General features: G+C 45.2%; 1 protein-coding gene across 1 annotated transcript in view; it reads left to right on the top strand.

Annotated features, from left to right (window-relative positions):
- The window catches only part of SHISAL1 (shisa like 1), a 184,662-nt gene extending 172,167 nt beyond the window's left edge, over positions 1-12,495 (top strand). The window contains exon 5 of the mRNA XM_006023575.3: positions 12,392-12,495. Within this exon, the coding sequence (XP_006023637.1) occupies position 12,392 (1 nt within the window). The 3' untranslated portion in view covers positions 12,393-12,495. The remainder of the gene's footprint in view (positions 1-12,391) is intronic.
- Positions 12,496-17,323: the final 4,828 nt, after the last annotated feature.

Consider the following 17,323-nt stretch of genomic DNA (forward strand, 5'->3'; position numbering starts at 1 on the left):
CAGGCAGGAGTGGGGGAGGGTTGGAGGCAGGTGAGGATGCCAGAGCATGGGGAAAAAGCTCAGAAAGTGGGGAAAAGGGGCAGAGAGGGGGTCCCCCAAGCATAGGCTGGGGAAAGGCAAGAGAGAAACAGGAGGGGCAGGGAGTGGGTAGGAGCACGCAGAAGGGACCTGAGCTGGAGGAGCTCAGAGGGAATGTGTGGTGTCTCTGTTTGCTAAATATGAAATCCAAGTACTTGAACTTTCTTATCGCAGGACATAACTGTATTTAACAATTGTTTCCATTACATATGTACCTAAGTAATGAATGTATATTCCCATTGATACCAGTCCTCCTCTGTCTGTGTTGCTGCATCTTTGCTGTCAGGCCTTTGTGGAGCTATCAGGGGATATGACATTGAGCAGTTACCCCATTCCAAAAATTCAACTCCAAATCGCTGTCCTTTTGCAAGCTACCCCACTATACTCCAACTTACCACTGTCCTGGACTCTCCTTTATCCCCAAAGCACAGGTGCCTACAGCATTCCCACTGGCATTCCCACTGGTCCTGTGCTGGGAAGGTGGTTGTGCCACAGCATGTACACAGTAGTGTGCACTACAATTTTTTTTTTTCGGGGGGGGGGGTTGCCCGATAATTTTTTTTTTGTGGGGGGGGGGGGGAGGCAGTGAGAGGGGAATTATTCATATTACCCATGGAATGGGTAGGGAAGTACCCCAAGTGACTGCCCATGCCTGATGAGAAGGTTGACACACTGGGCAGCGCAAAGGCATCTTGCAGCTGTCTGTATTCCTGATGTGTCCCATACCTAATTTATGCTACATTATGTAGGGTGGTTCCCCTATGCCTTGTAAAGGGCTAATGGCTGATGATCTACTTCATAAGTGCCCTCAACCACAAGACAATAGCCTTGGTTATGCTGGCCCCATGCTGGCTGTCATCAGATTTGGGATTCATATTATTGGGTGCTTTCCTTTATCACCCCACCTAGCATCACAGAAGATTTTCACCCAGCTTCTTTTATGGAAAATTAAAATACAGGATGCTTTTCAAAGTTCTTTTGTGATACTTTATTTCTATCAGAGATTTTTTTTTAAAGTAGGTAGAGAGAAGAGATATAGAACGTAACCTGGTTCACACAGTCCCCATCTAGCCCCCAGTAGGTTGAAATGCAATCTGCTTTGCAAATACTGGGTTGGCAGTACATGACGGAGGGAGAAGCACACCAATCCTGGGGGGTCATAGAAAACTCTAGTCATAAGAACCTACTGCCCCATGAGATGAGCCCCCCTGCACCCTTCCCGGTCACATCAACATCCTCCTCCTACTCCTCATGATCATCCCTGAAGCACCTTGGGGCTCTTCTCTTGTGGCTACAGGATGCATGGCTCTCCTTTGCAAGAGATTGGAGAGGTTTTTTTGGTGGGCTACTCTCAGTGCTGCTCCCAGTACATCAGCATTCATGAAACTCTGTTACAAACTCCTGTTTGAACCTTTAATTCCCCCCTCTAAATGAGATCAACCTTCTGATTGTATTCCTTAAAACATTGTACTGTGTCATTACTACTGCATTTCATAACCTCCAAATTGGCTTTCTCACTATGCCTGCTAAGGGAAGGTGTGTAGAAAGACTATTTTCCCCAAGAATCCCCCCAGATGTGGGGGAAGGTGTGTGGAAGGACTATTATGCCCCAAAAGCCCCCCAGCCATGGGGCAGAGAAGGTGTGTGGAAAGACTATTTGCCCCAGAAGCCCTCTGGCCATGGGAGAAAGTCTGTGGAAGGACTATTTTGCACCAGAAGGCCCCCCTCACCTTGATGTTGGGGAAGGTAAGAGTGAAAAGAGTATTTTCCCCAAGAAGCCACAGCCATGGGGCAGGGAAGGTGTGTGGAAAGACTATTTGCCCAGAGAAGCCCCCCAGCCATGGAGAAAGGAGTGTGGAAGGACTTTTTTTAGATGTTCAAAACAGTAAGAAACCTTTAAAAGGTATTTTCACATTTTGCAGGAGGAAGACATAAGGAATATTTTGATTACAGCAGAAAATGTGCTAGACACAATGAATATTGAAATCACTAATATTGTAATGCTAAAGCCTGAAGAAAAGGTGCCTTCCCTCAGGGTGCAGCCAAGTGTCCGTTCTTACTTACCAAACCTTAAGTGTCCCGGTTGCTTGTGGAACAGTTCAGTGTCCTCTTTCAAGTGTCACAAAAGTGGCCTCATCCTGCACTCAAAAGGAAAACTGCACCCAACATCATCAGCAAGCAGCAGGCACTGGTGCTGTGCCAGGGACAAGTGTGCCCCCTGGGCTGAGTTCTTGTGCCTCTGGTGTGCTGCCATCTCTAATTTGCCTCAGAAGTCTCTCAATCTTCAATACCGTGTGCGCACCCCAATACCTGCTCCAGGACTTTATAGGCCCTCAGGGGGCAGACAGCCTCATTCTGGTGTAAAAAAAAAAAACACAACACACAGTCTGGTGCCAGCCTGGTAAGCACATGAAAACACACGTGTGCTGGAAAAAGGCGCAACAAAAGTTGCCCTGAGAAGGGCTTTGCAGGGTTAAACATTTTGCACCTAAGGGTACCCTGCACCCGGCCAGCACCTGCCCGAGCAGCACAAGTGCTGTGGCAGGGTGTTTCTTGTCCTAAAGTGCTGCCTGGCAGTAAGGTAGTACTGAAAGGGCAGAAGAAAAAATTGTTCTGGAGTACCCCCTAGCACTTTTTACTAGTCATTAGGGCTGTGCAAAGCTTCAGCCCCTGATTCTCCAAATCCAAATTGAATCAGGAAACCCTTTAATCTCTCTGAATTGAATTGGAACCCTCCAAATCAATTCGGAGAGATTTGGAAAGATTCAGAAATTCAGACATAGACACAGCTTTAAATGTTTTTTTCTACATACCTCAAGGTACCAGGTGGCTTGTCAACACTGTGGTGCTGGGGCAGATGGAGTGTCCCACAGGAGCATGGGGGGCTCCCCAGCATGCTTGGCAGCAGACCTGGAAGTGAACCAGAAGTGCTTCTGGTCCACTTCTGGGCCCACCGGGGAGTGTGGGGTGGGGGCCCCCCTGTGTCCCCCTGGCTTGGTGACTGGTGCCTCCTAGGATGGGGGGGCACCCAGGGTTCCTCTGCAGCTGATCATTGAGCTGGGAGGATGTGGGGGGACCCCCCTGAGCACTCCTCGGCAGACCTGAAGTTCTTCCAGTCCACTTACAGGTTCACTGCCAAGCACACAGTGGCCCCCCCTCCCCCACCATGCACTCCTGTGGGACACTCCATCCACCTCATTATTGCAGCGTTCATGAGCTACCTGGTACCTTGAGGTATGTAGAAAACATGTAAAGCTGTGTCTATGACTGAATTGCTGATTCTCTGAATCAGCATCGAATCTTCAGATTTGGATTCGGCCAAATTGAATCGGGGACAGTGATCCAAATTGAATCACTGTCCCCGATTTGGGCCAAATCCGAATCCAAATCAAATACAGCTCATTTTGCACACCCCTACTAGTTAGAACATGTAAGGGCTTATTATGCTAAATCAGGTACACATTACATAATTAGTCACCAAAAATAAGAAAGGGAAATTAAACCAGGAACATTTTTAGTGACTAAATATCAAGTATGTGTACAAACACCCTATAGGTCCAGAAATTTGAAGCTACAGAGTGGTAGCAGCTTTAGTTGCTGAAACTTCATCTGGCACAATGGACTGGAGCAGGCTCAGGAACAGATTCAGCTCCCTAGCTGCTACTAGTTAGTTTCTACAAGGAATATTTTTTTCTTCATTCTGCCTTTCAAAAACAAGGTGTGTGTTGTGTAGAAGGGGTGTGTTTGTATGCAAGAAAATACAATAATAACTCTACATCCATTTACAGGGCAGGGAAATGGGCAATTAAGGCATCCAGCTATGTTTTGAGAAGCTATGAGTGTGAATCCTCAACTCCTGAAGCCTGCCAAAGGCTGTCCTCAGTCAATCCAGCTGTACCTGGCTGATCATTCTGACTGCAGAATCAAAGAACAGACCTGATGTGTGTGATTGACTATAGAAACAGGTGTCCTTAAGTATACTACAGCCCAATGGGCCATTAAACTCAGGGGACCTATTTGTTTTATCTATGTAACGTGCATCTCACACCATGGTTAAACCCACTGCTTGACTTTATACCCAGAGACTCTCATAGGAGTTACAAAATTGTACAGAACTAGAGGCCTGCATAATGTTTATTGAAGCCACTGGAAGCTTTCTTACTAGTTGCAGGAACTTAAGATCAGTCTATTGAATACCACCACCAAGACAACAAACCCCCATAAATGACATCACGATTTCAACCTAAAAGCAGTAACACTTTTTGTGGTTAGTTAGCCAAGCAATCTGAAAGGATGGATGTATAAATAGCACTTTCTTTTTTTCTCACTGTACAGCACTTTAAACATGCAATCTGCTAGAAAAGTGTTGAATGTTTTTTTCAGTTCTGCTGCTGGTGTCACTATTAATACAATCTCTCTCTGCAAGCACACACTCACACACAGCACCTATCCACCCCAAAAGCAATTGAGAGAGGTGAGAAATTATAGAACTTTCCCCAGAACACATTAAGATTTTCTTCAGATAGTTAAATAACTTTAAAAATGGGATAGAAACTGCTTTACATCCCACACCAGTTGACTGATCAGTGCTTTCTTGTAAGGGTATTTGAGTGCTGGTCTGTGAGTTAGAGAACACGGTACATGACGTCTTATTTATCCACTCCTTACAAAGACTGTACAGCCAAGCATGCTGACAAAATTTAATTTTCAAACAGATGTAGGAAGCTGCTTATAGTTTCTACATTCCCAAAATTAAGATGCTACTGGGAGAGGTGGGCAGGCTCTGTGGGTGAAAAACAAACAAAAAAAAGGACCCTCGCCTTTTTTTTTTTCAGTGAAGACTGCCTGCGCAAGCTACTGCCAGGCCACACAGCCCCTGAGCAGGTGGGGAGCAGTCCTTCCCTCTGTGGTGGCAGTGTTCCCCAGGGCCACACAGGTAGGGTGCTAGCTGCACAGGTGCTGTCACAGTTCACAGGCAGCACCCACCAGATCCAAGTCTTCCCTGAGCCAACACAGGGTGTAGCATCCAGAGGGCTTCCAATGCATGGACTCGTGGAAGTGTTGTATCCTTAATAATACCCATAGCCTCCACCGTGTCGGGAGGTTCCATCTGAAGCCATCCAGGCTGGGGCAGAGGTTCCATATAGCGTTGGGAGCTTTTCCTCATCCTCCAGGCTAGGACTAGGTTTTGTGTCCTCAAATTTCCAGCAGCACCAGTTGTAGTGGTGGGTAAGCACCAACGTGTTCCATGTCTTAGGTTCCCCCTGAAAACGCGGGTCGACTTTCTCTGCATCTAGCAAGGGCAGCAACGTGGCAACGGGAGCGCGAAGTGTCCTGTGCCCCCTTGCTAATGGGTCCACTAGCTGTCCAGCTAGGAGGATTTTTCCTATAGCTCCATACCGATGTTGTGCTGCTTGAAGAGTCTTATGGGCAGTGTATACTAGTTCATCACGAGGGTTGTGCACAACAGCCCACACGTAGTTTGTGGTGAATCCAAGGGTTATGGTTAATGGTTCACCAAGATTGATTGCATAGAGCTGCGTACTCTTGACAGCGGCTAACAGGCGAAGCAGATTCTGCTGGTCCCCTTCCGTCCAAGGTGTGGATTTTCGGGACTTATTACGGATCTGTCGGTGTAATTTAGTAAGGAGTGCTAAATGACTCGGGTTAACATAATGCCGATACCAATTTAAGTGACCTAAGAGCTGCTGAAAATGTCTTTTAGTCACGGGCAGAGATTTCTTTAATGGGTCGATGTCAGGACCATGATGTGAGATGAGATTCCATGGTGGATGGAGCCAATGAATCGGGTGCCAAGGAATGTGATGTCATCTACGAGATGTAGGCATGACTTTTCCTCGTTAATCATCCATCCCTCACTCTGAAGGTGGGCGACCAGTTGGTGGAAGGGTATGTGAGGCACGAAAGTTCTTCAGGGTATCATTCATGGCACCGGTGGCTAGTGACGGAGCATTGCAGTATCCCTGCGGGCAGACCGTCCATCTGTACATGGTGCCCTCGATGCACATATTCAATACTCCTTCAGGGTCAACTATCGGAATTGAAAAGAACATGTTCTTTAGGTCCAGTGTGACCCCGACCCATTTGTTTCACTGGAATTGAACCATTTCGAACATTCATTGTGGTAGGGTAGAAGGGTTGGGTTGCTGAAGCACTTGACAACTTTTGTTGGCCTCCCTGTAATCAACGACTAGCCGGGCTTCGTTGGGTTTCCCAGGCTTTGCAACTCCCTACCCCGGTGACAGGTAGGTACTGGCAGTTACTGGTTTGATGCAACCTTGTTGCTCCAGTCATTACAGGAGATCAATGAGGGATTTTTTGAGGGGGCCCTTGGTTGGGATTGGTCAGTATTGCCAGGTGGAGGTGTTGTAGAGCGTCGGTCAATGCCAATCCGTCTTCGGGATAGTGATGGGTAGCGCTTGTAACACTTGTTCCTTGAGGTTAAGCGCTTTGATTCCCGGAATTCCCAGAATATTGATGCCCCCTAACACTGCCCCTAGAGCGCGTTGAGGGCCTTGGACAGTAAATTTGACTTTTGTTGTAACTGCAACAGCGTTAAGTCCCTGTACCCTAATTGTTTTTGTGGTTTTCTGGTGGGGTATCGTTGAAGTGATTACATTAACTTGAGCTCCGGTGTCGAGGAGGAAGAACACTTGTTGTTGATTACCTGGATCAGTGGGATCATAGACAGTAAGTTCAGCATAGGGACAGAGATCAGTGGGGTCAGGTTTGAGTTGGAGAAGGCCACCGGTGGAGCTGACGGCCGTTATTCATTTTTTGGCTTGTCCCCGAATTTGAATCCTAGTGTGTTGGCTAGACAACGTTGGCCCTCATTCCCAAGGATACACAACTGCTGCTTTGTAAGTCCAGAGTGGCTGAGGAGGAATCTGAACATAACTCTTTCCTCCGTTGATCTTTGGGGTGATCACCATGGCTCTCGCCGTAAGTCAAATTCCTGACGCCTCGGTCTTGGTGCTCCAACCGGATGCAACAAAGCCGGTCTTTTGCATCAATAGGAGTTCCCTCGCTTTGTTTCATGAGCACCTGTAATCGTGGGAGATGACCCAAGAGGTTTCCTACTGGCTGACCTGCCACTGAATTAAGGAAGAGTCGGAGTGTGACAGCGTCCTTTCCTCCGTACACCTCTACACAGGTGTTTATAGCCTCCAGAGGCGTTGGAATTGCTCCGGGGTTTGGTAAGTGGCGATGAGCCCATTTTTCCCTACGCTGGGCATCTGTTAGTCCCAGTGGATGTATTCTTGGGTTCCACGTAAGGTATGACACTCCAATTATGGCCAAGAGAAATTGTTCCACGCTGGTCTTTTGTGGGTGGCGCTCATGCCAGGTGTGGGATTTATGGGCTACCTGTCCCACCACGAGCGCCGGGAGAGGAATGGGCCAATGTGTGTTTTCCAAGACCACGTTCAGATCAGTGGCGCGTCCTCCACTCCACGCCGCTTGTTGGGTCAAGGCACTTGCCTCTTCTAGGTCCAGTATGTCAGATGCAAATTCCACAATCAGTCGTCCCAGCCATATGGACAGAGTTTCAAAGTTCTTGTATCTCTGGTCGGGTGCACGTGCGAGATGTAATGATCATGTGGTACCTCCCTCATCTGCGACATGCTTCGTTAATGCTACTGGGTGAGCTGCAGCCAGGAAAGGGTTAAATTCATCAGGAGGGAGCACTGGATACATCTTCCCTCCCATTGCCCCCTCCCCGTGGCAAGGAGGCGGGGCCGTTGGGAGCGACGTCACTCCCGGGGGCGGGCTTGCTGGGCGTATCTCTGCCTGTTTTTCTGAAGCCCCGCCCCTCTTTTCTGGGTTCTCCGGACAGCTTGGGTTTCTCTCGGCACCATTTTCTGGCGGCGAAGCCACGCAACCGGCACTATTTTTAAGTGTCGGTTTGGAGTCCTCTACCGTCCACTCCATTGACTCCTTGCCCGCTGTATATAACTGAGCCCCTAAGTTTGCATTCTCCCGTAGTAGGCCCGCTACTGAACGGAATAACACATTTATTATTTTGCCCTTTTTCCACTTTGTTATCCCCCATCTTGCCATGTGGCGACCCTCGGTCTCCAAGTCTTCTCGGAGTTGAACGAGGAGTTCGTGACCACGCAACCCAGGCACTAAAGTCGGACAATTAAACCAGTCTGTTGGGGTGGGTTCCCCTCCTTCCCTCAGGTATCTGGTGCACTGGGCAAACTCCTGAGCGGGGGACAGCTTTTCCGCCTTCCTCACCTTCACCCCCGCTAGGGATAGGGTCGGTGTTTCCTCTGGAGGTCGATAGTAAACCTGCTCACTGCCCATTACACACCCGAACTCCCTGACAGACAACTTTGTTCTCCACTCCTTTATGACTGCTCCTTCCCTTTTTACTGAGAAGTAGCCGTCAATGTTTCTTCTATCCCCTCCTTCCGCTTGGTGGTAGGCGATATGCGCCCAGAGCTCGTTTGCGCTTTCCACACGGCGGATCCCTGTGCGCCAGGGGCAGCACTCAATTAGATTCATCTCCACCACCGTGCCCTTAGATCTTGTTCGTGACGCCATGTCTCGGCGGGGTAGAGCCGACCAAGGGAAACGCTGGTTAATTAAGCGAACATCAGGCGGGCTGGTGGATGGAGAGGCGAGACAGCGTATTGGTTGCAAAAATAGTTTTTACTTACGCCGCTGGTGGCTGCGATGCAGGCTGTAAAGGCTGCTTGCGTAGTTACAATGAGTTGCTTCAACTGGCAAGAAACCGAGCCAGTGAGTCCACAGACGAACCGGGCATGCAGGGAAAGGGTACGTCGGGGATAAGCGCTTGGCGACAGGGAGGAAAAATCGGTAGTTGATGAGGCTACTGATTCACTCTGCCACGAGTCAGGAATTCTTTAAAGTCACTCTGCAGCGTGCTCAAAGTTCTCCGACTTGGGCGGAAGTCGCGCGGATTTTTATACGGCTAGCGAGCCAATTACTAGTCGTTGAGTAGGAATAATTTAGAATCAGCCAATAATGGGGTGCAAATTTACATACAAACGGCGGGAACTTTTTTGCACCGGGGGTCTCTCTCTGCAGCAGAAAATTCCATCGTGCAAAGAAGTTCCAATGTGGCGGGGAAAATCCACTGTGCCGAGGCACTAAAAACCATTGGGTTATGACAAGAATAATACTAAAGAATTTCACCTGAGCCAACAGCATGCAATGCACTTTACATACACATAAAAAAAACCCGAAGGTACCATAATGGACACAGTTAGCCCTGAACTGTGACAGGTGCACTTACTATTTTATATCTCCGTCCAGGTATTTTAATTTAAGTTATGAGTAGATCTCAAAAGGTTCCCTCTAGAACTAAACAGACTTGTTTCAACTTCTTCAGTATGGAAACCTCATGAGAAGCAGGCTTTCACAAATAATTTTTTGTTTTGTTTTGTTCCTTTCCGTGATTTGGCAAGGTCAGACATACCATGAAAACAATCATGTTTCATTCTTTGTTTCAAATCAGAACCAAGAGGCACAAGATAATGCAGACAACTAAACTCACCCCAAACTTTTTTCAAAACTTAATTATTTAATTTGATTGGAACTTTGGGTGAAGGCTGGAAATGAGTCAGTGCTATATGAGCCAGCTTGTACCTCTTTATTTCAAATTCCCCCTGCATTTTCAAAATAACATTTTCAAAAATAACGGCTTGACATAGTACTCTTAGAAACAGATTCACTGTTACATTCATGTGAAGCTATGTTGATGTAAAATTGGAGTAAACAAAATGGTGAATCTAGCGCTATGTTCTGAATTGATTTGATAGGTATATACTAAATAACAGCAGATGACAATATTTTGTTCCCTGAAACAGATGTTTCTTTATACTGCACTAATGACATGCAATCTGTATGATGTTGTACATCGGTTTGGGAATACTAACAATGGATAAAGAGAAATTTGTGTCTGAAAGAAGATGCAGATGAGTAATACTATTATTGCCTCTTGCCTACAACTATTATAGTTAATGTTTTTTTCTAATCTTGACCTACCTCTAAATTTAACCTACTATCTAAACGTTAAGTTATACTACACATAACAAAAGATCCTGAGGTGTGAGTGAGTGCTGGATTCCTACATGAACTAGTCTGTCACTCTCGGCCTCCAGGCAGCAGGGTCTGAGATTCAGGAGAGCAGAGTTCTCTCAGCTGTACTGTGATTTACTGTCACCTTGGGCAAAATCTGTTTACCCTGTGTCTCCATTTTCCGTCCATGTTTTGTACATTTTGGCCATTTAGCATTCTTCAGCAGAGAACATCTTAGTATGTTGCAAAAATGACTCAATTTGCAGGTGCTCAGTACCCAGGAACCATTTGTAAAGAGCGTACAAGTACTTAACACATTTATCACATCTGTTTTGTCTGGCATGCTGTAGAAACTCCAAATAACACTAATCTCAACACCTTTTGGAGGAAAGCAAATACATATCTTAGGCCACTGACCGGAGTTAATGTAAAGGCACAATGGGATCTAATCCCCAATCCCAACAACTGAGCTTCCTGCCATGCCACAAATGCAAGGCAGGATGTGCGATTTTGGGATCAGAGATCAGATCTGGCAGGTTCAATGTTCAGTGCCCAACAATCGGCTGATTGTCACCTGGGTCCAGGATTGCACATACATGGTCCCTGGAGCTGGCAGAAATCACACTGGGGCCAGTTCAAGCTCTGATAGGGGCCTGATCCTGACAACAATAGCTGAACATCAGCAGAGACAGTATCTGGGCTAGTTGGAGACTTCGGTGCAGTCTTCACACTGCCACATGTTCAGTTTAAGATACAGTGGAAAAGAGCCACAAAAATTACACATTTTTACTAATTTCCCTTTTTGTGGTACTATTCATCCCCTGAACATGTGGCCAGGTTACTGCTTAACAGATGATTAACAAATGCATTGTGTTTGAATTATAATGTGAACTAGAGCCTCAGTCACTCTTTTAGATAGTGGTAAGTGAAAACATGGCTATACACATTCTGCAGCACTCCTGGGAGGCCTGAGAAGCATGCCACACCCAACCTCTCCATGTGCACCAATCCTTGAAATAAGAAAATGAAGCCACCTGAGGGATCCCCCTCCACTCGCAAGCACTCCAGAACCAGATCAAGAGTGGCTAGGAGAGGCAATCTCAGGACAGCTTTTCTGCTTCATTTCTAGGACTGATGCACATGTAGCAGAAACAGGTAGGCAAGAAGTGTTTCTCAGCTACTGAGAGTATAGACATGCCCCATAAGTAAAAGTTAAGTAATGCCACAAAAAGAATCAGCAGCCGAGTAAGGATCTGGCTTAGGCATTATTCCCATCCCCATGCATAATCTATTAGTAGTAGCAATAAGCACCATACCCAACACATGGGTAAATCTGATTTATGCAAATGTTCCCAAGTCCATGGAGACTATTCAGTCAAGTAAGGTTTTTCATGAGAATAATGGTTACAGTGATAAGCACCCCTTGTTTCAGGGGCATCTGGCCAAACCCCTAGGGACAGAGGTAGGGCTGGAAGCCATGTCCAGCAGAGATCCCCTGAACGTTCACTATGCATTTTAACCAGGGAACAGCTTTGTATGTTTTGAAAAAGTATTTTATCTAACCAAGGGCATAGAGTAGGTTGTTTAGGCTGGGGGAAGATTGCTTGTTGCGTAGTTGCTGATTGCTGGCCTCACTAGAAGGAAAAGCTGTATCAACAAAGTTCTGGAGCTGGAAGGGGGGTTACTTGGGGGGGAGCTGAAGCGGGGGTTACTTGCTGGGCTTGCTACACATTTCATCACATCAGCAAGTTTAACCTGTTACGTAGCTATATAAGGCAGATGCCCACTGGGGTGGGTGTGCTTGCTTTGTGAACGATTGCCAAGCACCACTTTCTGCGCAGAAATAAAGATTAAGTTGGATCCTTCACCCCTGTGTGTTTATTGGCACAAGCACACCAGGCACGAACTCACTGTCCTTTGGGGACAACAACAGTGGGTGCATGTACACATAGCCCTAACAAGACAATCATCAACAACAAACTAACCCACAGAGAAGATGAGAAATTTGGGAAGAAACTAGTTTCATTTCTCTTATTAGAGCCCAACCAACCAAGTACCTCATACCTGACTATGGAAATAATTCTTAGTAGGACTATTTATATTAAGCATGAGTGTCAGTGTTCAGTATTATTAGGAAACATTTTTTTAAAGTCAGTTTGAAAACACAGGTTTACATTTATGGAAAATTCTATTACAGTGACAGCTTGAAGCATCCTGACAAATATTTCCATTTTCTGTCTTTCAGAAAATATATATATATATTGATGTGCCTCAAGATGGGAGAGGTAAGATTAGAATCCAGGGAGGAGCTTCCAACAGAACCGTCCAGCTGAATGACAGAAAAAGAAAGACACTCTTGAGATGGATGTTGGCCAACTCACCTGAAGAGAATCCACAACCTGCCAACTTAAAAAAAAAAAAGCAAACAACATAGAAAGTTTTTGATCAGGAAGCAGTCTGCAAGCAATATTTTCATTCTAGACCAAGATTATTATTATTGAATGGAGAAACTGTATTGAGAAGATGCTCAGACAAATGAAACACATGTTGCTCTGGCAAGATCCATGTCAAGGTGGACACAGACTACAAGACATTTGGTAGATAACCTTTCTTTGCCTCCCCATCCATCTATTGCCATTTGAGCCTAATCTAAGTGTCACAATATTGAATGTGAGTTTTTTCCAAAGTTCTCTGGTGAACATTATGTCACAATAGTCTAGATGTCAACAAGCCAAGTCACTGTCCCTCCCCTGCCCCTTATTGCACATTATAATGCAAGGGAACCCCTGTCATCTAATTGGAATGCAAGATAATAGTCATTCCAACACCTAAATTCTTCTTTCACCCACAGCTGTGTCAGCTGCAGGACATCAGACTCCTGAGCACACCAAGTGGTTTCAGCTACACACACCCTCCTTCAGGGTGAAGAGTGGTTGTAAAGAAATAAGATAGATACCACCCCACCATCACCTCTCCCCTTCCTGAAACTAATAGAAAGTGGAAGAAAAAAAAGAAATGTTTATATTACAAATAGCAATAATGCCATTGCCCCTCTTGTTTTACAAGGCAATAATCCAGTTCCCTCAGCCATTGATTGGCTTCATAATTTATCTGAGGATTCCTGAGCAGGCCAAAGTGGCAATGATAGAATCACAGAAGCATATTGAATGCTCACTGTATGTTGCAATAGCTAAATGTTATTTTTTATGTTACAGGTTTAATTTGAAATCCTGTGGTATGTTTTATACAAATCATTCCTGTGAACTTCAGTCATGCATTGAGACTTTATATAGAAACAAAGCACCTGGTGGTGACAATGAAAAGGAGTAATTCCTCTGGAATTCCAGCAGTCTATACAGCACATTTATTCCAAATGAATAAATCATAGCTAATATTTTTTCAAACACAAAACAATATGATAATGACTAGGCATATATTTTATTGCATTGGCCACACCAAGAACAACTCCATATTGAATATCATTTAGAGACTACTTTGACTTGAGTACATTTTACTATTTTACTGAACACCTAATGGATAGATTATTACTTGATGACTTGGAACAAGTTATGGCTTCCATGCTTACATACAGTCAACAGAAAAAAGGAACTGGGAGCAATTTATGTAGGAGGGCACAAGTAAGGGAGGCCAGTCAGATTTGCTTGAAGTAGCCAAGTCCTCACCAGAGGACTGAGTTAGACAGGAATGTGTCCATGTACCATCTTCTTGCACATCAGCCAGCAAATAGAAAGCATTCCTAAGTAAGGTGAGAGCATGCAACATCTAGGTTAGGGACACACATTCAAAAGCCTGAGCCTTAATTGATTCAATCTTTCTAGGTTAGTCTAACCTGGATAGGCTAAACCAGGTTTGTAACTGTTAAGACATCCCCTCTGGACTGAGGAAATTCAGGCACATGCCTGCAGTGGCTCAGACTAGAAGCAGGGGGCACTACAGCAGCCCCCCCCCCCCCCCCCCCTCAAACACCCCCAGCCATAATAATAACCCCAGCACCTTCAGCTCTGATTAGGAAGGGGTTCCCTCCCCTCTCCCCCCCACCCTTGATAACAAAGCATTTATCAGCTCTGTTATCAGCATTTAACACCCCATCAGAAAACAAAGCCTCTCTCATTAGTTCAAGCTCTTCTTAAACAACTTTTTGCAAGGAAAGAAGGGAGGGACATTACCAGCTGTCCTGTTGATTATCTCCAAAAACCCCTAAAAAGACACTGTCCTGTCTGCCTTACACAGACACCTCTCAGTATTAGCTAGCATACCACATGCTAGCTACCATCCGTGCTCTGGGAGCGGGCAGGGAGGGATCCCTGCTTGAGCTGCAAGCAGTTGGGGTGGGGGGGGAGCAGGAGGAAGCCAGGCAGATGCTCCATGCCTGCAAGTCTCTGCTGGAGCTCCAGCCAGGGAGCAGATGGGCAGGGCCAGCCCTGCTCTGGAGCAGAAAGCCCTGTCCAGCCCAGAGAGCATGCCCGGATGCTGTGGGAGTCTGGTTTAATTTAAACCAGGAAGGGATCTGGGACAGACATTGCATTAAACCAGCTTGACTCAAATCAGTTAAGTCTAATACTATATGCAACCAGGTTTGTTTCAGCCATTTTTTAACTGGTTTCTGTGTACTGAATGTCTGTTCTGTTACAGATTTAACCTAGTTTATGATCACTTAAATCAGTTTGTGTGTAATGTCTTTCCCTAGCCCTAATGAACATCTAAAACAGCAGGTGTCACAGACAAGCAAGCATGCTCCCCATCAGCATCACTGGAGGCTCCGAATCCTTCCTCCTCTCTAGGGGCATACGTGCAGCATCCCCACTGTGCACGGTGCTCCAGTGCTTCCTCCTGCTCCACATGCAAGTCATCTTGAAGAGCCATACTAGGACCTTTGAAATATTTCTAAGGTATTTTACAGTGGAAAATGTAGCACTCCAAGCAAAAAAGGGGAATCAATATTCTTTAAATTCATGGTTAACATTAGAACCTCAAAAGCTTTTAGTTTTCTAAAAACAGCATATTAAAAGAGATTAATTCAAAGCACTTTAGTTGAAGCACGGAAAAATAGCAGAGTTCCAGCAAAGGACACTATGGGTAGGTCTCAAACACTGTATGGATGTATGTAATGTGCACACAGCATTCGTTTCTCCTGAAGAATTAAATTTTCCCTCACAAGAGCAAAGTAACACAGCCCCTGTGATCATGCTTTCCACACAAGTAAAGGCTGCAAAATGGAGCCATTAGATGGAATCATCAGCCCCAATATGTTAGTTAGGTCAGAAAACCCATGTACCTGGACACAATATTTTTTCTGTTCTTGACCCACTGGGTAAAATAGTTCCTTCCCCACAACCTACCTTCCCTTGCAAACTATCTCTGAGGTTTTACCTATAATAATCACCTTCCTTTCACAGGTCCTTTGTTACTTTACACCCTCTCCAAAGCAGTAACACTGCATTTCCATCAGTTACAATAGATCTGCACAGGATCAGGCCTACAGAAATTTAGAAAGTATCTGGGTGCATCTATACCTTCATTAAAGTGCTGTAATTACAGCTCATTGTGTTTAGTACTTGTAATGACAGGTACTAACTTACTGTGCTGTAATGGGCACCACTGCGCATTAGTGCAGTTGAACATTTTTGGTGATGCTACTGTGCATTAGACTAAATCTACTGTGCATTACTGCAGGGGTTTTCAACCTTTCTTGATTAGTGTACCCTGGTGGCCAGACGCAGAGCAGTGTATCCCCAGTGGCTGGACATGGAGGGGAGGGTGGACACAGCCAGATGCAGAGCAGCAGCAGCCACTGCACATGAGCTTACCTCACCCCCCACATCTCGCCAGGTGGGCAGCGGCAGCGCGGAATGGTGTGTGGTGGTATTCCATCCCCGCCCACCCACACGTACCCCCTAGGGCCTTCTCAAGTACCCCTGGGGGGCACACATACCCCCAGTTGACAACCCCTGCATTTGTGTATTAGCACGAGCTTTGCCCACCATGCTAATGTACAGTAGAATTAGTCTTCTGTGCATTAAACATCTTGTGTAGATGTGCCCTCTGTTACCAAACAGAAATCAAGTGGGAGACAGCTCAGCAGCACCTCTAAGGACCAAACCTACTGCTCCTTTGAGCTTATGGGGTACATTGCTCTTAAAGGACTACAAACGACACTTTGTTATGTGACACTATGCCACAGTACAGAAGGATGAGGATGGAACATCCAACTTAAGGAAACACAATCAATTTAGAAATCAAACCCCTCTGATATTTTCTTACCATATTGTAGCACTCACAATTACCATGGAGACTGAAGAAAAATTATTTCACTATTTTTTCTACTTTGTTTAAGAATTTTACTGTATTATGTATAACCAGTTTCTCCATTCCCCCTCTGTAAGATCAATTTCCCTTGTACTTGTGAGGATGTTTCCTGAAGCAAAGAAATGAGAGGAGGAAAATATTTAAAAACAGAAAGAAGTGAACAATTGTAAACATCAAAAATTGTCAGGGGGGCAAGTTAGATTCTGAACACATTTTTTTCAGTTAGCTTTTGGGCCAACGGTCCCTGAATTTTAGCCCGGAGTTTGTTAATTTGTGTGTCAAATTTCATAGTACTAAAACAATAAAAAACAGAGGGCCAGCTTTTGACCAAGATTTTTTTATAACACTGGAACTCTACTAAAGTAACTCCCAGATTCCACCAGTGTAAGGGGAAAAAAAAAAAAAGTCAGACCCAAAGTAACAAAGGCACAAAAAGCTCATCCTCCATAGGGCAATATTACAACAAATATTTTCCCATGAAGTACAAACTCAGCAACTTTACAATCAGCAGTGTCCTTTCGTGTACATAGTCATTCTAATGATCTCCTAAACAAGAAATCAGAAATCTTCCTGAGTGTTTTTTAAATGACCTACTTTTATTGTGAGGTTACAACCACCACAGAGATCTTTGTAAAAAAGCTTATGTTCATGAAGGAATTTGTATTAGATACTGGTTTGTGTGACTTACTGTATTTTGTAAGGGTTTTTCCCTTTGGGAATTGTGCGTTATTAATGAGCAGTTTTATGCTTTATTTCTAGTCTGTGTATACATTGTAATAGATGTGTGTTTTTGAATCTCTATACAGAACCAATTAATCTTAGGTAGATACTCACTGGTTGAAATTTCCAT

This window comes from Alligator sinensis, unplaced genomic scaffold (genome assembly GCF_000455745.1).
Source record: "Alligator sinensis unplaced genomic scaffold, ASM45574v1 scaffold975_1, whole genome shotgun sequence".
In the NCBI taxonomy this organism is placed as follows: domain Eukaryota; kingdom Metazoa; phylum Chordata; order Crocodylia; family Alligatoridae; genus Alligator; species Alligator sinensis.